The sequence below is a fragment of the Cherax quadricarinatus genome, chromosome 32 (genome assembly GCF_038502225.1).
Source record: "Cherax quadricarinatus isolate ZL_2023a chromosome 32, ASM3850222v1, whole genome shotgun sequence".
NCBI lineage: Eukaryota > Metazoa > Arthropoda > Malacostraca > Decapoda > Parastacidae > Cherax > Cherax quadricarinatus.
The window spans coordinates 29466778-29486344 of NC_091323.1; the positions used below are offsets into that span (position 1 = coordinate 29466778).

Consider the following 19567-nt stretch of genomic DNA (forward strand, 5'->3'; position numbering starts at 1 on the left):
ATTGTTACTAATAATAATAATATTAATAATCCTTACCAGTGTAAGGAAATATGTCCAATGTTTCTACCCTTGCCGGGAAACAAACCCGGACACTCAGTGTGTAAAGTGAGAGCTCTTGCCACCTGGTGCCAAATAACCGAAACTGTTGCCTGGATAACTCGCTGAGGTCTGATTTAAAAAGGAAGTGATTTCACTATATAGCACCAAAACTCACAGGTTTTCTTTTTTTTATACATGGCTTGAGTGGATAACAAAACTAACAGGAAGTACTACTGGGTGGAGCTATTTTCACAGTACTGATACAACACTAACTAATGTAATTTCAATGTAGCCTCACCCAAATTAGCTCTAGCATAATTAAATGCAGTCTCATGTTGGGTTTTGTACTATTATGACGTTACACATGAATAATGAGACATGCCACTCTGCAGTAAGGCCAGCTGCCACTTTCACAGTACCTTACAAATATCTACATAGTAAGTAATGTAAAATATGAACTGGAATCAGTGTTGCTCAATATAATCACACCTTGATACACCCCGTCAACTAACTGCATAAAAACCACCTGGTGGTTCACACGTACACTCACTCACTCACCCATTTGACTATAAGCACAGAAATACGAATCTTAATCTTAAAATAATGATTCCTAACTAGTCATAAGTTTGCCTGTGATACTCCAATATAGAAACTGTATTGTGCCAAAACAAAAGCATTCACATTGCTAAACTCACAAACTAGTATTTAGTCACTTAGTACATGTATTTAGCCAACTTACTCCAAAATTTGTAATAATTTAGGGTTAAGAATTAATGTAAGTTTGCCCGAAAAGCCTAGCCATGCTAGGTGTCCTAGTGGCCCCCCTCTGTAATTAGTATTTTATTACATGTAAACCACACAATAACCAAAATCTGTAAACCCCACATTGTATTCCTTATAGAGAATAAACTTGATTGATTGATTGATTGATTGAAGTAACCCTTTTCTTTATAAAATACTTACCTAAATTTAACACACTGTATTCCTTTATATTGATAAAAATGCTTCGTTTTTAATATGGTTGTTCATTTCCTAAAAAAAAAAAAAAAAATTAAATCCCTTGCCACATTTCTCTAAAAGTCTTGACGGATTGAAGATTTAACATATGTTTTTTAGCCCTAATATATTTTTTACTTGCAACCATGATCAATGTTTTGAATTTGCTTCTTTAATGTCATGCAGATGCCACACTGTATAGTACCCGAATATATCAGAGAATAGTACAACAAAGTACTGTACTGTACTTAGCTAATGGTTAGATCTTCAACTGAATTCCAGTTAATGGATTTTTTTTTTAACTTAATATACCCTGTTATTTGAATATGTGAATGCACTTGGGAAATTCTAAGCCCCTAGGGGGTCATGCAGCACCTTGGGCATAGGAGACAATCAGGGTCCTTGAATCAAGAGCCTACCACCAATAATAGTATAACCAAATTAAGTGGTAAACCCAAGAGTCATGCAGTGGTGTACAAAAGGTAGAATGTGCAAAGGTGATGAGGGAGTAAAGGGTAGTGTGTGAGAGCAGGAGTTAGTGGGGGGTAGGAGAGAGTGCAAGAGAAAAAGGAAAACTCACAGTTGGTGCAATAAGTGTCTAGTAAAAGGCCAAAGAGAGAGTCTGCATCAAAGGTGAGACTTTCAGCAAGGAGGGCAGTTAGAGATTAAGATTAAGATGTTTAGTTTATTTTGACATGATACATGGTTGTACAGAGGAATATAGTAGTTGGGTGTACATGCCAAAAGCCCCTTTGTATGCAGAACATTTTGGAAGGAAGGAAGTGTTTCGGGTGGCAGAGATGACAGAAGTGAATTCTACATGTCCACTGATAATAATAATAATTATAATAATAATTATAATAATAATTATTTCTACAAGTACAAGGTATACAGACCTAGCTGACATCAGTGACATACTTCTGCAGTGGAACCTTGGTTTTCGTTTGCCCTGGTTTTCGTTGAATTCGGTTTTCGACGACTGTTTTCATCAAAATTTTGTCCCAGTTTTTGCTCACCACCTTGGTTTTCATCAAGTTGACAATGGTCCGCCGTACCATCCACCCATGCCCACACAAAGCATCCCATGCGTTCTGGCTTTGTTTCTCGTTGGTAGAGGGTGGTAGTGATGGTGGTAGAGGGTGATAGTGATGGTGGTAGTGATGGTGGTAGAGGGTAGTAGTGATGGTGGTAGAGGGTAGTAGTGATGGTGGTAGAGGGTAGTAGTGATGGTGGTAGAGGGTAGTAGTGATGGTGGTAGAGATAACCTCTCCTCCCTCTCCCCTCCTCGCTGTCTTCCATACGCCAACAAGAGTCTTCAATAAAGGTAAAAGTGATATTAAATGTTCATTTATCCATTTCATTAATCCTTTATATTTATTTTTCTGTTTTCTGTAAAACTACAGTGAACCCTCGGGTAATGATTTGAATCCGTTCCAGAGAGCTAGTCCTTAACCGATTTTATCGTTAGCTGAATTGATTTTCCCCATAAGAAATAATGGAAATCCAATTAATCTGTTCCAGACACCCAAAAGTATAAAAAAAAAAATAAATCACATGAAATATGCAATTTCCTACACAGAAAACAATGATACATGAAAAATAAATACTACATGAAGAATAAATACTACATGAAGAATAAATGACACTTACCTTTATTGAAGATTTATTGATGAGTGATGAGATGGGAGGAGGGGAGATGATGGAGGTGTATTGTTGTTTGGAAGGGGAATCCCCTTCCATAAGGACTTTAGGTAGCAAGTCTTTTCCAGGGTTACTTCCCTTCTTATTTTAATGCCACTGGGAACAACTTGACAGTCACTGGACCTCTGTCGCACCAAAAATCTGTCCATAGAGCTCTGTCTCTGGCGTCCTTTAAGATTTTCCTAAAATGGGCCACAACATTGTCATTGTAAAAGTCACCAGCATGGCTTGCAATAGCTGTACCAGGGTGATGTTCATCCATGAAGGCTTGGACCTTTGTCCACATTATATAAATGTCCTTAATCGTTGAAGAAGGTAACTTCCTCCATCTCTCTCTCTCCCCTCCTCTGAAGCAATTTCCTCAGTTGTGGTCCCTTGCTGTTGCAGATGCTCTTGCAGCTCATCAGTGGTTAGTTCTTCATCATCTTCCTCCACCAACTCTTCCACATCCTCCCCACTAACCTCCAACCCCATGAACTTCCCCAATGACACAATAGATTCCACAACTGGTATAGGCTCCTCAGGGTTAGCCCTAAACCCTTCAAAATCCCTCTCTTGTACACATTGTGGCCACAATTTCCTCCAAGCAGAGTTCAAAGTCCTGCAAGTCACTCCCTCCTAAGCCTTACCTATAAGGTTTATGCAACTGAGGATACTAAAGTGATCTTTCCAAAACTCTCTTAGGGTCAGTTCAGTGCTTGAGGTCACTTCAAAGCACTTTTGAAACACTGCTTGGGTGTACAGTTTTTTGAAATTTGAAATGACCTGCTGGTCCATGGGTTGGATGAGAGAAGTGGTGTTAGGAGGCAAAAACTTTAATAAAGCTCAACACCCCCACAATTCGCTCTTGCAAGTCTGGAGGATGAGCAGGAGCATTGTCTAATGCCAGGAAGCACTTGAGGTCCACTTTATTTTCCAGGAGGTATTTTTTCACAGTGGGGCCAAACACATGATAGAACCAATCATGGAAAATGTCCTTTGTGACCCATGCCTTACTGTTTGCCTTCCACATCACACACAAATTAGCCTTAACAACAATGTTTTTCTTGAACACACTGGGAGTTTCAGAGTGATACACGAGTAAAGGCTTCACTTTGCAATCACCACTAGCATTACTACAAAACATTAGAGTTAGCCTGTCTTTCATAGGCTTGTGTCCTGTCGGTGCTTTTTCCTCCTGTGTAATGTAGGTCTTGTTTGGCATTTTCTTCTAAAACAGGCCTGTTTTGTCACAAGCACTTGTTGGGGTTTTAATTTTTCAGTGTCTATGTACTCCTTGAATTCCTGCACATATTTTTCAGCTGCTTTTTGGTCACAACTGGCAGCCTCGCCATGCCTTATCACACTGTGTGTGCCACTACTATTCTTAAATCTCTCAAACCAACCTTTGCTGGCCTTAAATTCACTAACATCACCACTAGCTCCAGTCATTTTCTTAATGAGATCCACATACAACTGCCTTGCCTCTTCACATATGACTGACTGTGAAACACTATCTCCTGATAATTGTTTGTCGTTGATCCACATCAATAACAGCCTCTCCACATCTTCGAGTATTTGCGATATCTGTTTTGTAAGTATACTTGCACCTTTTGCAACAACAGCTTCCTTGATTGCCTTTCTGTTGGCCAAGATAGTAGCGATGGTTGATTGGGGTTTGTTATACAACCTGACCAGCTCGGAGGCATGCAGTCCACCGTCATACTTTGCGATTATCTCTTTCTTCAGTTCGATAGTATTTCTCACCCTTTTTACCACAGGGTTGGCACTAGAAGCTTTCTTTGGGCCCATGGTGGCTTATTTAGCAGTTACAAGCACTAAAAACAATGGAATAATACAAAATGTATCAAATGTATGCGTGGAACCGTCCACGCTGGCTTGTAAACAATGGCACGCTGGCTGAAGGCAGGGCGGCTGAAGCGTGCTCAGGCCAAACGGACAGGCAGAAGCGTTTGGGACAATTGTCCTTGACCGGGTTTTTCATCGTTACCCGAGGGTCCACTGTATAGTTATTCTCTATAGAATGTATTTTTTGTTAATACTTTTGGGTGTCTGGAATGGATTAATTGGATTTACATTATTTCTTATGGGTAGTATTGCTTCAGTTTTCGTTGGATTCGGTTTTCGTCAGACTTTCTGGAACGAATTAATGACAAAAACCGAGGTTCCACCATATATAGAAAGCCACATTTCTGGCAAATTAGGTAAATTTTGTCTCCAGGATGCGACCCACACCAGTTGACTAACATCCCAGTACCAGTTTTACTGATAGTTGAACAAAGACAGCAGGTGCCTTAAGGAAACACATCTTAATGCTTCCACCCATACCTGGGATCAAACCATGGACCTCGTTGTGTGAGCTGAGTGCGCTAGCGATTGAGCTACGGAACACCCAACAACTCATCACCAACATCAAGGAACCTCTTCCTTGAAGGGTAAATGTGCACTAGAGAAAAACTAATGCATGTAACTTGTGTTCCGTATTATATAACATAATTGAAATTACGTACAAATATATGTCATCAAGAGTAATATCTCTTGTTAAAAATAAATCATGCTCAAATTTATCTAATAATTATCTTTAAAATGTAAATAAATCAAAGGAAGAGAGAATAGTTTTATTATTTTTGAAGAATATATGTGAAAATCTAAAATGTACCTACCCGGAGTCTATCTGGAGGTCTTTCCAAGGGCCAATGACCCTGCAACCTAGTCCTTAACCAGGCCTCCCAGTGGATCAAGCTTGGTCAACCAGGCTGTTACTGCTGGCCACACACATTCCAATGTATGAACCACAGCCCAGCAATTTGGGGACTGTCTTCAGGTATCAATCCAATTCCCTCTTGAAAGCAGCCAGGAGTCTATTGGTAATTCAGCTGATGCATGGTGGGAGGCTGTTAAACCATCTTAAAGTTCCGGACACTTATTGTGTTATCTCTTAGTGTACTCTTGGCACCTTCACTTTTCATTGGGGGTATGTTGTACCATCTGCCAAGTGTTTTGCTTTCATACCTGGGGTTTACCTGGAGAGAGTTCCGGGGATCAACGCCCCCGCGGCCTGGTCTGTGACCAGGCCTCGTGGTGGATCAGAGCCTGATAAACCAGGCTGTTACTGCTGGCTGCACACAATTCAACGTACGAGCCACAGCCCGGCTGGTCAGGTACCGACTTTAGGTGCTTGTCCAGTGCCTGCTTGAAGACAGCCAGGGGTCTATTGGTAATCCCCCTTATGTATGCTGGGAGGTAGTTGAACAGTCTTGGGCCCCTGACACTTATTGTGTTGTCTCTTAACGTGCTTGTGACACCCCTGCTTTTCTGCGTGAAGATTTGGAACCAGTCCCTCTAGGATTTTCCAGGTATTATATTATTTTACATCTTTCTCACCTTCATTCCAGGGAGTACAGGTCAAGAGACTCCATTGAAGGTTCTTGGTACATTATCTAGATCTGCAATTTGGGCTGTTAGTGTATAGCAGTATTCCAGCCTAGAGAGAACAAGTGACTTAAAAGAGTCATAACTGGCATGGCATCCCTTATTTTGAAAGTCCTCATCCATTTGGTCATTTTCCTCACAGATGTGATAGTGACACTGTTGTGATCCTTGAAGGTGAGATCCTCTGACATTAGCACTCCCAAATCCTTCACATTTTTTCATTATTGTATAGAAGTTTGTAATATACTCCAGTCTAGCTATTATTTCTTCAAGTTTTCCATAATAGAGTAACTGAAATTTGTCCTCATTGAACATCACATTTTCTGTGGCTCACTGGCAAACTTGGTTATATCCGCTTGGAGATTTACCATGCCCTCAGTGGATGACTCACTCACGCAGATTCTAGTATTGTCTGCAAAAGAAGACATGGTGCTGTGATTTACATCTCTTTATACCTGATATGAGGAGGAGGAACAGTATAGGTGGAACAATACTTTTCTCTGGCAGCCTCCAACTTAACTCTGTTTACCATTACTATGTCCACTTTTCCAGTTATTCCTTTAGCACGTATTTTGTACACTATTACACCATGATCGCACTTGTCAGAGGCTTTTGCAAAGTGTGTGTATACTACTATATCTGCATTTTGTTTGACCTACAGTGCATCCAAGACCATGTTATAGTGATCCAATAGTTGTGAGAAGCAGGACTGACTGCTCTAAACCCATGTTTTGGGTTGTGCAATTGTTGGGAATCCAAGTGGTTGGCGATCATGCTTCTTTGAACTCTTTCAAAGATTTTTATAAATATGGGATGTTAGAGCTATCAATCCAAAATTCTTTGTTATTGCTTTGCTGCCACCTTTATGGAGTGGGGCTGTTATTGTTGTAGGGTACAATGAAAACCAAAGTAACATTAACAGCTGTACTCTCTCTCCAAGGTCACGATCAACAACAACAACAACATCAAACAAAAAATGATCAACATTTACAACAACATAGAATTTAATTATCTCACTGCTCTTAACCCTTCCAGGAGCTATATCTGTTATTTTTAATGACTGGTATGACACCAGTGTCCAGACTCCTTTTCTATAGCATGCTTAAGTCATGTGAAAGGAGTTTCTTGCAGTTCTTGATGAACACAGAGTTCCATGAGCTTGAGCCTGGGGCAGAATGCATGGGCATGTTGTCAATGGCTTTTTCCAAGCACAGTTGAGTTAGGGTTATGTCAGAAATTTGGCATACATTGACAGGATTTTGAGATTTGTTCATGAAAAATTCATTCAGATTGTCAAACTTTAGTCTAAATTAATGGCACACTAAACTCGGAGTCATACTGGGACTTCAGTATCTCACTCATTTCTTTGCTGTCGTCTGTGTAAGTCCCATCTTGTTTGAGCAAGGGTCTGATACTGGATGTGGTTTTTGCCATGTTTTTAGTACAGCCTCTCCCCATTTAACCCTTTCAGGGTCCAAGGCCCAAATCTGGAGTCACGCACCAGTGTCCAAGAATTTAAAAAAAAAAAAATTTGTTATTTTTTCTTATGAAATCGTAGAGAATCTTTATGTGAAGGTAATAAAACAAAAAGTACGAAATTTGGTGGAAAATTGACGAAATTATGCTCTCGCGAATTTTGATGTGTCAGCGATATTTACGAATCGGCGATTTTGCCGACTTTGACTCCCATTTTAGGCCAATTACATTATTCCAATCAACCAAATTCTTAGCTATTTCACTAGTATTACTTCTATTCTATCGATTGAGCACAAGAAATCGCCAAGTCAACTGTTTCAACTACAAAATAAAGTGATCGGAAATTGTTAATTTGGCCAATTTAACACAAAGTTCAAAATATTCCAATTTCAAAATAGGGTCCAGAATAAACAATGTAGGCATTCCTGGCACTAAACTAACATTTCCTCTGTTCATTAGTTATGTTTTGAGGCTGTACAAATAAATTCCATTTTGATTTTTTATTCACATAATGAATTTTTATTCACACCAAACAATAGAAGATTTACTGTTATGCAATACTGTAATAATTGTATAAATATCATCACCATATTTGTGAATGTATATTAGACCCACCAGCTGACGTGTATTAGACGTGTGAGGTCGTTTGTTTACTCTTGAATATCGGCAAAAATTTAACATTTCCGCTACTTTGAGCTCAGTTTCAAGCCATTTCCAGTGCTAAAACCAATCAAAATCATCTCTATTTCTGTAATATGTCTTCCATTCTATCAAATGAGACCAAGAAATCGCAAATACAACTATAAAAAACATACGAAAAAACACTGCAAAGTTGCTGTTTTAATCGAAAAATCATGATTTCAGTTTTTTCTCTCATTATACACAGTGTGCTGCAGGATCTGTTTTATGTGGTGCACACATACCACATAGATGTATTCTCTCATATCTAGGCCCAAATGTACCACTCACAGTTTATCAGAGTGAGCTGAGCTCATGGCGTAGATCTACGGTTTGGACACTCACCGTAAAGCCGTAGATCTACGGGACGGACCCTGAAAGGGTTAACAATGGAGTTCCATTCCTAAGACCACGTTGGTAAACGAATTTGTCACTAAGCAAGGAGCATACTGTAATGGTGGTGGGTTTGTGTCACCCATCTTCGATATTGTTTTAATATCGCCTCTACACCATTTATAACATTTTCAGTATGTTTTTAAATGTTTATACAGTAGTATGTTGTATATTGTAATAAACAGAATAGAGGAAATCAGCTCTAATATATATTATTTAGGTATCCCATGGTAAGCCCGAGTCATCGGTAAGCGAGTACACCACTAAGTGAGGAGCAGCTGTACAGTGGAACCTCTACTTACGAGTTTAATCTGTTCCGTGACCTTCCTCGCATCTGGATTTGCTCATTTTCAGAGTCAGTTTTCCTCATTTAAGTTAATTGAAATGCAATTAATCCGTTCCGGCTCTCAAGAGGCACAACAGGGTACTTCAGTATTTCACTAATATCATCTATGTGGCTTATTTATCTATCACAGTTCATCTAATATGACATAATAAACAATATAAATAACATAGAAAGACATAAACAATATAAATAACATAGAAAGACATAATAACATAGAAACCTGATATATACTCTAGAATGAATAAAATATGTCATTACGTATGTGGCTACTTAGTGGCATCGATGGAGTCAGCAGCGGACAAGAGTTTGTGTGGAGACAGGACAAAATACTCCTTCAATATTTTGCTAATATCACACTTCATCTAATATGACATAATAAACAATATAACATAGAATCCTGATATATACTCTAGAATGAATAAAATATGTCATTATGTGACAAGTGGTGGCAGCCAGAACTTCTCCTGCATTGTTGTGGTAATCACTGCCATCTAGTGATGGCCTTTCGAAGTCATCTATTATTATAATTATTATTATATAATGCATTATTATTATACATGTATTATTATTATGCATATTATTATTATTATTATTATTATTATTATTATATATTATTATTATATTATTATTATTATTATTATATTATTATTATTATTACAGTATAAATAATTTGTAAATTTTATTCACACAAAAAGTAGAAGATTTACTGTTATGCAGACTACTGTATTATTGTAATAATTGTATAAATAATGTCAGCTCATTCGTGACTGCATATTGGAATGGACAGTGACATCATTTGTTTACTCTTGAACATCACCAAAGAACTGAACATTTCTGCTACTTTGAGCTCAATTTCAAGGTACTTTTCATCTATCAAAATCATATCTTTTTCTGTAATATATATTTTTCATTCTATCAAATGAGACCAAAAAAACGAGAATACACCCACAAAACCATACGAAAATACCGCTAAGGGGAGACTAATGGCTGAGAAGTGAACTCCGTTATTTACGGTCATTTTTGGTGTACGTAAAGAAGCATCTTTCCATCGTACATTGCCCAAGTTTCAATAAAATGCCCACCAAACAACTGAGAAAAAAAAATATATACCAAAAATCATATATGTCAAGCCCAAGCCAGGTACTCAAAATAAGTCACTTTGACTTTTTTGGGTTATCCTAGGTTCTCTACACATATGCTGCTCTGTATGATAATCTGTGTAGAGAAAATAGCTTTTTTGTTTCAGTTTTATGGTGCATTACGAGTGTATATCACAGTTAGCCCTGTGCTATACTCTGTTTTCTCTAATATATGCTACCAAGACGAATAGGAGGATGGTACTTGTACCCCATATCCTTTTCATACCTCCTCCAAACCACTCGGTATTATGCCAAATATTATTCATTCTTGAGTATTTACAATATTTTTGTTATTTATGTTGTTAATTATGTCATATTAGATCAACTGTGATAGGTAAATAATCTGTAGTGTTGATATTAACGTAATAATAAAGCATATTCCCCTGCATCACGAGACTGAGCTTATGGCAACCGACAGTTGCTTCAAAGCCACTTTATCTTTTATGGACAGTGTACTGTGTATGTGACTTACACAACAAGAAGCATTTCTTTTATTTGTTGGAACCATGGCTAGGGCTAAAAGTAAGCAGGTTATAACAATAAATGAAAAGGAAATCGGAATGATTTATGCAGCGAGTAGCATGACCAAACAGGTGCAGTAGGTTGGTGTGGTGACCCTGGAAATTTGAAATTATGCTAACTGAAATCAGTGCCGGATAACTGATGGAACTGAATAACTGATTGCCGGATTTGTGATGGTGGACCTGTAGTGGGTTTGTATCACCTTTGTGTCACCTCTGCACTATTTATAACATTTCTGGTATGAATGTTTATACAATATACAGTAGTGTACTGTATATTGTAATAAACAGAATAGAGGAAATCAGTTCTAATATACATTACAGTATTTAGGTATGCATACTGGTCAGAGAACCCATCGTAAGCCTGAGTCATCAGTAAACGAGTACTATGTTGCTAAGTGAGGAGAGACTGTACATTTAATCCTATATTTTTTTCCAATGACCTCTCCACATGTTCCACAGGTATTCCTGCATGCCATCCTACCCATTGTTATTAGCAGTCTAGGTTACACAAAACCTGATTGCCACTTAAGTGTACCTTGCTGCTCTGTGAGAGGAAAGGGAAGCCAGAGTGAGATGAGTGGAGGTTTGGAGGGGTGAGCTGTGTTTGAGACTTGAGGGGCACTCAAGGTGTAGTTTCAAATGTTGTGACTTAACCTACCCCACAACACGGATCTGAACATTTGCCTTGAAAAAATGAACTCTGTGGTTCTTGAGATCTGCTCAAGACACATTCCATTAAGAAAAAGGAAGAGAAGATGTAAACTAGAAAGAGAAAGAAGCTCCCTACACAGATGAAGGCAAAGAGTCACAGAGCTGCTGAGAGGGGCCACTATATCTGAAATATGAAGGGAGGCATTGGTGAGTGAAATTGCAAATATCGAACTTAAGCTGAAGGAATCTTACAGGAGACAAGAATCACAGGAAAAACTAAAAGCAATAAAGGAAATTGAAAAAAAACAAAAATACTTCTTTTATGCCAAATCTAAAAGAAAAACAACAACCAGTATTGGGCCCCTGCTTAGGTGCAATGGGACATACATAGATGACAGCCAAGAAATGAATGAGATATTACAGTCCCAATATGACTCAGTGTTCAGCGAGCTGCTGCCCAGACTAAGGGTTGACAATTGAAATGAATTCTTTATGAATGGAACCCAAAATTTGGTCATCTCAAAAATTTTGGATATTATCCTAACTCCACAAGACTTTCAAAAAGCAATAAATGACATGCCCATGCACTCTGCCCCAGGCCCAGACTCATGGAACTCCGTGTTCATCAAGAATTGCAAGAAGCCCCTATCGCGTGCCTTCAGCATTCTATGGAGAGGAAGCATGGACTCAGGGGGTCATCCCACACACACTAAAAACAACAGACATAGCCCCACTCTACAGAGGTGGCAGTAAAGCAATTGCAAAGAACTACAGACCGATAGCACTAACATCACATATAAAAATATTTTTGAGATGGTTCTAAGAAGCAAGATCGCCAACCACCTAGATATCCATGTTACACAACCCAGGGCAACACGGGTTTAGAGCAGGTTGCTTCTGCCTGTCCCAGCTACTGGACCACTATGACAAGGTCCTGGATGCTGTAGAAGATAAACAAAATACAGATGTAGTATACACAGACTTTGCAAGAGCTTTCGACAAGTGTGACCATGGTGTAGGAGTGCACAAAATGCGTGATAAAGGAATAACAGGAAAAGTTGGTAGATGGATCTTTAACTTCCTGACAAATAGAACACAAAGAGTAATAGTAAACAGAGTAAAGTCCCAGACAGCTATGGTGAAAAGCTCTGTTCCACAAGGCACAGTACTCGCTCCCATTCTATTCCTCATCTGCATTCCTGACATAGAGATGTAAGCCATAGCTCCATGTCTGCCTTTGCAGATGACACCAGGATTGCCATGGCAGTAACCTCCATTGAAGACACCACAAGACTCCAAGCGGACATCAACCAAATCTTCAAATGGGCCACTCAAAACAATATGAAGTTCAATGAGGAGAAATTTCAACTACTCAGATAAGGAAAACTTGAGGAAATTAAAAATGTACCAGGGTATACGACAAATTCTAACCATGCAATAGCGCGAAAAAGTAATGTGAAGGACCTGGGAGTGATATCAAATCAAATCAAATCAAGTTTATTCTCTATAAAGATTACAGTATGGGGTTTACATATTATAGTATATTGTGTGGTTTACATGTTATAAAATACTAATTACAGAGAGGGCCACTATCACACCTAGCATGACTAATATCAGAGTATCTCGCCTTCTAAGACCACAACAGTGTACCGCATCTGCTAGGAAAATGATAGGATGGATAATGAGAACCTTCAAAACTAGGGACGCCAAGCCCATGATCATTCTCTTCAAATCGCTTGTTCTCTCTAGGCTGGAATACTGCTGTACACTAATAGCCCCCTTCAAGGCTGGTGCCATTGCTGACCTGGAGAGTGTACAAAGAACTTTCAAGGCACACATAAGTACAGTAAGGCACCTAAATTACTGGGAATGGTTGAAGGTCCTTGATCTGTATTCACTGGAATGCAAGTGAGAGAGATACATGATAATATACACTTGGAAGGTCTTGAAGAGACTGGTACCAAACCTGACACGAAAATCACTCCCTATGAAAACAAAAGACTCGGCAGGTGATGTAACATTCCCCCAACGAAAAGCAGGGGTGCCACGAGTACATTGAGAGACAACATAGTAAGTGTCCAGAGCCCAAGACTGTTCAGCTGCCTCCCAGCATACATAAAGGGGATTACCAGTAGACCCCTGACTGTCTTCAAGAAGGCACTGGACAGGCACCTAAAGTCAGTACCTGACCAACCGGGCTGTGGTTCGTACGTCAGTTTGCGTGCGGCCAGCAGTAACAACCTGGTTGATCAGTCGCTGATCCACCATGAGGCCTGGTCTCAGACCGAGCCATGGGGGCGTTGACCCCCGAAACTCTCTCCAGGTAAACAAAACATTCTTATAGTGCATAACAGCCACACTCCTTGCCCGTTTCAGGTACATTTCCCAATCCTCAAATAATGTACAAGTCAAGTTCATGATTTCTGTTCTCTGGGTTGGTTGACAGGTAATGGTAGGTGATCTTGCCACCACATATGTGGTGGTATGAGATGAGTAAGTACATATAATACACAGGCAGGCTTTGCTTTGCAGTGCTTCAATTTACAGTACAGTACATGTATTTCACTAATACAGCAGTTTTCAGTTAGTATACCCATTCTTCATTTATTCAGACTTCCAATGGTAAATTTGTTCACTACTCACTATAAACTATTTTAAAGTAAGTGATGTGTGTACTGTATATGCATTTTTTTAGGCCTAGCTATATTACTCAATACAGCCTCTCCTCACTTAATGACGTAGTTCCATTCCTGAGACCACATCATTAAACGAATTTGTCGCTAAGTAAGGAGCATACTACATGTATAATGGTAGCGAGTTTGTGTCAACCATCTCTGATATTGTTTTAATGTCACCTTTGCACCATTTATAACATTTCTGGTATATTTTTCATTGTTTATACAGGAGTATACTGTATATTGAAATAAACAGAATAGAGGAAATCAGCTCTAATACACATTATTTAGGTATGAATACTGGTTAGAGAGCCCATCGTAAGTTTGAGGCATTGGTAAATGAGTACATTGCTAAGTGAAGAGAGGCTGTACTGTTTAATAAAATCATAATTTAACCCTTTGACTGTCACAACCCTAAATCCTGAAGTGTTTCTCTGTGTCGCAGTATATCAGAAAAAAAATTTATTTTTTCTTATGAAATGATAGAGAATCTTTTTCCGATGGTAATGACACCAAAAGTAAACGAGTATGTCACTAAGTGGCTGTATATGATAGTGTAAACATGTTATCAGGCTTTTATATACATTTGAAAGTGAAAAACTTTATGATTAATTTTACAGCGTTTTTTGGTTTACAGCAGTAGCCTGGACCCTTACCTTCTGTATAATCAGGGCCCTCCTGTACTTTTGATAAGTGGAGTGTAGTATAAAAAACACTTTAATAAAATTTGTAGTGTTGTCAAAATCTGGCCAGTCATTTTAATTTGTATGTTTAACTGAAAATGTTTTTAATTATATATAACAAGAAAGATATTTTTAATTACAGATAACAAAAGAAGAATTTGACAAGAATGCAAGGGATCTCTTGGCTCTCAATTCTGTGCACCTGCACAATGAGTTTCTACTAGCTATCCTTACCAAGTGCCAGCTTTTTACTTCTTCCTCAATTTCTCGTTCTGACACTCACCACCGCCATGATGATCAGGTAATATTTCTTGCAGTAATGTATGTACATGTATCTTGTTATTACTATAGGCAGGGCCTCCAAAATTTTTTTTGCAAGGCTGAACAAAACTGCTTGGGGCTCCTTGGGGCAGGTTGAGGACCCTGAGGGCAGACTGAGGACCCTGAGGGCAGACTGAGGCCCCTGGGGGCAGGCTGAGGACCCTGAGGGCAGACTGAGGCCCCTGAGGGCAGGCTGAGGCTAATAAAACCATTGGTAAACTTTCATAAATGCTTTATTTTCTGCTCAGCAGAATGACCAGATAACAGATACTGTACTTCATACATATACATTCAAACCTTAATTCATTCCAGATGTTGGTTCGACAACCAAAATGGTCGACATCCAAACCAATTTTCCCCATAAAGAATAATGTTAATAGAATTAATTCATTCCAGACCAACACTACAATTTAATAATGAGTACTAACTACTACATAAAACAATGTATAAAATTATACAACACAGAGGAAATTGTAAAAATGAATACTAAATGAAAATTTAACTGCCTCTTACCTGTCAGAGGAGAGCTAATGGCATATTGGAAGCAGGAGGTGGAGGAGAGGAGGATGTTATTGCTTGGAAGGAGAATTACCTTCTAATAATTCACTGGTCAACAGTCTATGAAAAGTTGTATGCTTCTTAAATGAGAATAGTTAATTCTTATGTATTTTCATGTCCTGAATCCTAATATCACCTTGAAAAATGTTTATTAAAATTAAAAGTAATTTTTTTTTATTTCCTTGTAAAGGTTACAATGTTTGGTTTACATGTTGTGCAATGTTAATAACAAGGAAGGCCACTAACATGCCAAGGCATTTCAGGCAGAGCAATACTAATTCTTACTCTACGTATATTGATATAGGTCATGGAGCAGTACATTTTAACATACATTATTAGATAAATACATAATTAGATACATACCCAGCTAGGCACATACATAAGTAGATTAACAATATTGAGGTAGTACGAGTCATATAATAATATTACAGATGGTAAATTCAGTAATGGGATTGGATTTGTCTGTTTCTATTAAAGCTTATACTGTACTATATTGGAAGCGTGTCTTAGGTGGATTCAGGACTAACTTAAGATTTAATAGGCAATAGCAATACATATTAGGAATTTTATGTTTACAGTCATTTGGGTGAGTGTAAGTGTAAATTAGGGGAAATTACAGATAATGAGAGTAGGACTGTATATTGTTTAGCTTGTGTTCATAGGCTCATAGGCTATAAGTTTAAAGAAATGAGACATGTAATATTTGATTATATTATTATACTGTACAATATGTGTCAGTATGTTTTAAGCTCTAATCCGTACCTACTCTCTGCCTTTTTGCTTGACGCTTATTGTTGGCTGAAGAATCATCTCTTGCCAATGTCCAGAAATAGTCTGCAAACATTCTTGTGCCCCATTTTTTCATGGTTGAAATATCTTTGTGAAACCTTTCACCATGTTCGTCACTAACTGCCCCACAGTTCGCTGGAAAAAAGTCTAAATGTGAGTCCAAAAAGTTAATTGTAAGCGACATGTTACATCCCATGTTCTTGTAAGCCTTGATGAGGTTTTTCCACCAATTCTTCATAGTTACCTTCCCTTCTGTTTCCAAGAAATCCCTTCACCACTAACTTGAATGCTTCCCAAGCAGCTTTCGCCTCCCCATGAAGGTATGATTCAAAGTCACCATATTTAAGAAGTTCTTGAATCTGAGGACCATTGAAGACTCCCTCTCTTATCTTAGCATCACTCAGTGAGGGGAATTTTGATGTTAAATACTTGAATCCCTGACTGGATTTGCCCATAGCTTTTACAAAGATTTTCATGAGCCCCATTTTAATGTGTAGGGGTGGTAGCAAAATTTTGTTTGGTTCAATGAGAGGTGGATGTTGAACATTTTTCATCCCAGTCTCCAATGATTGATGAGGTGGCCAGTCTCTCCTGATGTAATAGGAACCTCTTACACGGCTGTCCCATTCAGATAGAAAGCAGCAGTACTTGGTGTATCCGCCCTGCAAGCCCATCACAAGAGCAACAACATTTAAGTCACCACAGAGCTGCCATTGATGTTCATCATATTTCATGCATTGCAACATATGCTTTATATTCTCATAAGTTTCTTTCATATGTGGTGCATAGCCCACAGGAACTGATGGGTTACTATTGCCATTATGCAGCAAGACACCTTTCAGATTCATTTTTGATGAATCTACTAAAAGCCTCCAGTGATTGGGTCTGTAGTCAGTTAATTCATCATTATAATACAGAACATGACAGCTAAGCAGAAGTATTTATATCATTTAGTAGGAAAATAAAAGTAATATAATATGCCTCACATGCATATCAATAGCTTGCTCAGTGAATATTTATTATAAGTTTAAAAAGTGTTTGGCTAAGAAAATCACCTACCTTTCACCTCAAAAATATAAATTTGCACAGCACAACCACCTTCTATGACTGCTGGAACAATAATGAAGGGCAGTGAGACTGTGAGTGTGGTAACAAACACACTGCTGCAAGCCTGTTGGAACCTTTTGTGACACAGGTGTATATTGAAAAGTAGAGCTAACAAACAATTTTAACCATGATATTCATTATCAGTGACCTAAAATTAGTTGGAAATTGGTATTCTGGTCTCGGAAGAATTTTGGTTGTCGACCAGTGATGATAAGTTAGGCAACTCTCTTTCTGGTGTTATTTCTCTTCTTTGTCTCTCTTCACCATTAACACCCTGTTCTGGCTCATTGGTTCTTTGTCTCACTAAAAACCTGTCCAGTGAGGTTTGTTTCAGGTTCCATTTTAACATTTGAAATCGTAATGACACGATTGCAAACAAACCATACTCTCTGACCGCGGGTTCAAACCCCACCCGTGGTATGTTTTTTTTTTCTTTTTTAACATTTGAATTTAGACATTATAGTGTCATTGCACATGTTAGACTGACGGATGGCCACTGCTTTGTCTGGATGGTACTTTTCATCAAACTCCTGCACTTCATGCCATTTAGCACACATTTACTTGACAAGTGCAATGGGCACATCATCCCTTCCCTCTTCTGATGATGATAGCTCCTCTGCTGCAGTCTGATGCTGCTCCTTCTGAAGGTCTACAAGTTCTTCTGTGGTGAGTTCAGTTCTGTGCTCCTCCACCAATTTCTCCACATTATATTCAGTCACCTTTAGGCCCAAGGTTTTTTCCAGGGGCACAATATCCTTAGCTGCCTCAGGCTCATCTTCAAAGTCTTGAACATCCCTGGCTGCCACAAAGTCAGGACACAATTTCTTCCATGCTGACTGCATGGTCTTGGAAGACACATTTCCCCAGGCTTTGTGTATAAGCCCCAAGCAGGTGATGATATTGAAATGGTCCTTCCAGAACTCCTTGAAGTGACTTGAAATCACCTTTCAAAAAGTGCTTTGGTGTAGAGTTTTTTAAAGTTAGCAATGACTTGCTGGTCCATGTGCTGGATGGGAGGAGTGTTGTAAGGAGGCAAGAACTTCACAGTTATAAAACTGAACTCCTCCAGCAACTCATTTTCCAAGTCTGGAAGGTGAGCAGGAGCATTATCCATAAGTAAAAGGACCCTGAGTGGCAGTTGTTTTTAATGAGGTAGTTTTTGACAGTGAACCCACTCAGTAAAAAAACTGTCTTGTTACCCAAGCTTTCATGTTGGCCCTCCACATTACAGCCAGTTTGCTTTTCATAATGTTGTTCTTAAAAACTTGTGGATTTTTGGAATGATAAACAAGTAAGGGCTTCAGTTTCAAATTCCCACTTGCATTGCCACACTAACAGTGAGCCTGTCTTCCATTGTGTCCTGGCATTGACTTCTCCTCTTCAATTATGTAGGTCCTCTTGGGCATTTTCTTCCAGAAGAAGCTTGTCTTGTCACAATTAAACGCTCATTGGGAGACAGATCCCTCAGCCTCTACGTACTCTTGGAATTCAGTAACGTACTTTTCAACAATCACTTTGTCACTGGCGGCCTCCCCATGCTTAGCCACACCATGAATGCCTCTTCTTTTCTTAAAATTATCCAGCCAACCCTTACTAGCCTTGAAGGATTGCATTTCAGCCCTTGTTCCTTTTTTTTCACAAATAATGGCCTCTGAAACACTATCACCATCTAACTGTTTTTCGTTTATCCAAATCAACAAGAGATTTTCAACCTCTTCAGTAATCTGTGGCCTTGGCCTTGATATCACTTTCATGCCTTTTGCAGGGTCAGCTGATTTAATTTTTTTTCCTTTGGCCCAGTATCGTGCTAATGGTAGACTTTGATTTACCAAAAAGTTTTGCTATATCAACCAAATGGAGCCTGTCTTCTTCATACTTTTGAATAACTTCTTTTTTAAACTTAATGGTGTTTTTTTACAACTTTTCTTTTTGCTATCATCTCTCTATCCTTTGGACCCATGATGGTTTATCTCACAATAAAAAAAATGGCACCAAAATAGCAAGAAAAGATCACAAAATGCACAGCAAGAGCTCAAGAATGTTTACAGCACGTCCATTA

At 38.7% G+C, this 19567-nt stretch overlaps 1 protein-coding gene across 1 annotated transcript in view; it reads left to right on the forward strand.

Annotated features, from left to right (window-relative positions):
* Positions 1-19567, forward strand: part of LOC128690269 (transcriptional adapter 1) — a gene marked incomplete at its 3' end in the record, with an annotated part of 35442 nt that overhangs the window by 1060 nt on the left and 14815 nt on the right. Inside the window, 1 exon segment of the mRNA XM_070090573.1 lies at positions 14876-15034. Coding sequence (XP_069946674.1) covers positions 14876-15034 — 159 coding nt within the window.